Source organism: Hesperophylax consimilis, chromosome 5 (genome assembly GCF_061612785.1).
Source record: "Hesperophylax consimilis isolate HC1 chromosome 5, BYU_Hcon_1.0, whole genome shotgun sequence".
Classification (NCBI taxonomy): Eukaryota; Metazoa; Arthropoda; class Insecta; order Trichoptera; family Limnephilidae; genus Hesperophylax; species Hesperophylax consimilis.
The window spans coordinates 25,506,797-25,510,632 of record NC_142840.1 but is presented as its reverse complement, the minus strand read 5'-3'; the positions used below and the strand labels follow the sequence as shown (position 1 = coordinate 25,510,632).

General features: G+C 34.4%; 1 protein-coding gene across 1 annotated transcript; it reads right to left on the bottom strand.

Moving 5' to 3' along the window:
* Window positions 1-815: 815 nt before the first annotated feature.
* On the bottom strand, window positions 816-3,561 carry LOC149423692 (epithelial serine protease-like). The gene is made up of 7 exons (XM_089632076.1): window positions 3,500-3,561; window positions 2,599-2,650; window positions 2,364-2,514; window positions 1,662-1,819; window positions 1,415-1,513; window positions 1,178-1,323; window positions 816-1,033 (listed from the first exon to the last, which is right to left on the bottom strand). Exons 1-7 carry the CDS (start codon window positions 3,551-3,553, stop codon window positions 857-859), a joined length of 837 nt encoding a protein of 278 aa, XP_089488202.1. The 5' UTR covers window positions 3,554-3,561; the 3' UTR covers window positions 816-856.
* Between the last annotated feature and the right edge of the window lie 275 nt (window positions 3,562-3,836).

The following is a 3,836-nucleotide window of genomic DNA, read 5'->3' as shown; positions in this document are numbered from 1 at the left end:
CCTTCTGGCGAGTTCTCGTATGTGTAAGACGGCCCGTGACGTATTGTCACCTGGTAGACAAGTAGGTGTTTGAAGTACGTAGGTTGTTCTGTTTACGATGCGATTTGGATTGCAGGTACATAATTCGGGAGTAGGTACTAAGTAGGTCGAGCGGTTTATTATTAATTATTTAATGTAGATTTTTCTCGACGCTACAACACAAACACGGTGAAATCAACGCAATGCAATTGGCTGAACCCTTATCAGATTTTATATTCTTCCTCAGTTTCCATTCTGAGTCAGGATATGTATAAAACAATAAAAACAAATTACTAATATAACCACGCTTTATCGATCTATTCGGTTAGTAGAAAGATTTTCATGGAACCCAACATTTAAAAAAGATAACCCTTAACGAAAACCAACGATTCCGTAGGTTCCACGTTTTTACATTGGATTGGAATCGGGAAGTAATGAAGTAAGTAATATTTCCATATTTTTTTTCTGTAAATTTCTTATTTTCACTGTCATTTTCCTTATTTTTGATATTACAGCTGTTGCAAAGAACATAGATCTATGTATATAAATAAAAATGCATTCGAATACGCGTGTGTATTTTTATATACCTATATTATATGGATATCACATGTGACAGGTAAAAACAGCGCCATCTGTTGGAAAAAAATGTTTAAAAAAAAAAAAAACAGCGCCTTCTGTTGGACGTGAGAGCAACACGCGCTAATGTTTCTCTATCTACACAGACATACTGAGCCACAGCAACGCATGGCGGGGTACAGTTAGTAAAAAATATAAACGTTTGATTTATTTCAGTTTGTTTAGTTTAGTTTATTTCCGTTTGACAACATAATAAAAATGATCAGAGATCTTTAGCATTTGCAATGCTCTCGTTGATCCAATCGAGGAAGAACTGCGGGCGTACATATCCCGCGGCATAGCCCGAGTCACATCCCCTGCTGCTGACGAAGCTTACGACTCCTATGAGGGTAGTTTCTCCGTCTGAACCATAGTGGATAAGAGGCCCACCGCTGTCACCCTAGAAAAGTTAAGTTACAATAATGTGACATTCATTTTGAAACCTTCCTTGTTGTCTACAATCTTAATGCACCGAAATAAGGTAGATTCGTATTGGAATCGGACAGATCTAAAGCATATAAAAAATGCAGAAATGTATGCTTACATTGCATGTGCCCTGAGCAGTGTTCTGGATGCCAACAGAACAAATCGTGGATTCTACAATGAATATTGAACTGTAATCATACAAGCAGATTGCATTTGTAATGATAGTCACGTTGACGTAATTCAGGGTCTCTGATACTGGTAGCGCTGTAAGCAAATACATAAGTATGATTAAGTGTACCAGAAAGAAGTATTTGAGGATTTATTTGATTCTATTGAATATCACGAAGACTCTTACTATTTCCTGTGCGACCCCATCCACTAACTGTGGCAATTTGACCAGCAAATGTTGTATTGATGGCATCCAGTCCAGGAAGACGAATAGGTTTGATTGTTGCTGAAATTGAGATATTTCACGATGATTCTGAAGCAGAAAGAACTATAAAAAAATAATTATGTGTGGATACTATATAGAAAACAGTACTTTATAGCATTTTTGTTAAGTCTATTACATACTATGGGGAAACAATGTACTGATTATTTACCTGATATTGGTACATCTCTTCCCAGGTTAATTAAACCAAGATCATTATTAAGGCTCGTTGGATTGTATTTTGGGTGGATGAAGAAGTCTGTTGCCTCCAAAAGCATACCAGGAAAAGTAACATCCAGTGTACCAAGACGAACGAATACTTGTGTTTTGCTGAATCAAAGGAAAATATACAAGAATTGTTAAGAGTGTGAAGGTCAAAATATTATTTTGAGAATAAAACTTTTATTAGAGAACTGCAGTTTCAACTGCGGTATCAGCTACTATATCTGGAAATGGAAGGAGGTTCAGTAATTTAAGGAGAAAACCCCTCTTTGCCATAATGTTGTTGATGATGATTTAAATTATGTTGATGACCGTGACGATGATGTTGATAAAAGTAATAAGAATGATGATTTTCACGGCGACAAAGACGTTAATAATGATGAGGTTGAACGTCTTTGTTGTTCCTGTTGATGATGATTAGTACGATGACGACGTTTTGTCAAAGTGAGGAAGTAGGGAGTGTTGAAAAAGTTGACGACGGAGACAATTATGACCAAATGGATGGTAATTATAATGAGGAGAACTGGGTGAATAACGACCACTGTGACCATGATGATGTCACTTATGATAATAATGAAGAGGATGATTGCAACGGTGGTGAATATGAAGATGTTAATAATGAGGAAATTAAATTATTGTATAGCAAACTAACGCAACGAGACAATGGGCTGCCGTGAGCACCCACTGTGAGGTGATGAGGGACCCTCCGCAGGCGTTGAGGCTACCAGTTGAAGTCACCAAGCGCAGGTGCACTTGATGAGGGAATTGCCCAGCCACTGCCGGCCAGCCCTGAATGATGCGATCTGGAAATATACATATTTAAAAAATGATGCGAGTTGGGTCATCAATTCAGCATATACAGGGTAAAATACAAAATAATAACTTACCATTAACACTTCGAGCATCTTCTGGGGTATTGGTCAAGGAATCGCTTGAACCCTGCAAAATACATGTTTTGTACTATTAATTAGTTGAGAACGGCACTTATTTAAAAGCATGTATAAGTAGATGTTCGTAAAGCAAAATAATATGAGACGCATCGGTATTCGGCCATTAAGAAAAGGGAAGATATCGTAGGGAAGTACCAAATATACAGTTTTATTTCACATGTACATTTGTTACTTGATTTTCATTTATTTTCTATCGGTTTCGACACATCATTCATTCACTAGCAATCTTAAAAAATTAAGATTTCAAGTTTTATAAGATTTTTTAAGTAGTTAGTTGGCAAGTAGTAGTTTTTTTAAGATTGTTTAAGTTGTTAGTTAGCTACTAGTAGTTTTTAAAGATTGTTTAAGTAGTTAGTTAGCAAGTAGTAGTTTTTTAAGATTGTTTAAGTAGTTAGTTAGCAGTAGTTTTTTAAGATTGTTTAAGTAGTTAGTTAGCTAGTAGTAGTTTTTAAAGATTATTTAAGTAGTTAGTTAGCTAGTAATAGTTTTTTAAGATTGCTAGTGAATTACACGGATGTGTCGAAATCAAGTGACACATGTGCATTTGAAAAAAAATTCAATAAAACAAAATATCTAGAAATTGTACCATAATTAATAAGAACTACTAAAAAAGGACCAAACACTTTACTTAGGTTGGGTTACCGTGTCACCATATTTTTAAGGCGAAAAATTGAAATAATATACTTCATTATCAGCATAATACAAATGCAAATCTTTTATTTGGAACGAAAAATAAGGAAAATTTAGCTTAGGAAAAGACTGTTTAGTTCTTAAAATAGATGACTTTGACACAACGATTGAAATTTTAATAGAAAAGTATGTGTAAAAATTACTTTACCTGGGCAGAACTAATAATTCCAATAAGAAAAAATATTAATGCAGTGAACTTCATATTGCCAATTAAACAAGACTCGCAAAATCAAAATAATCGTTTTTTTTTACAATACCATAATCAGAAGATATGTTATCATTTTAGACTTAGATAAGAAGATAAATCGTCCATCCTTTTGAAATTATATAAAACTAACTGAGACATTTTTAAAACAACAATGGATTTCTCACATAAAGATATCTATCATGACGGAAATCGTTATCACATGCTTCATAAAAATTCATAGGTATCCCGCTTTCTTTCGAAGCCTAAAAAATTAGTACAAAATCATTGAAAAAAACCT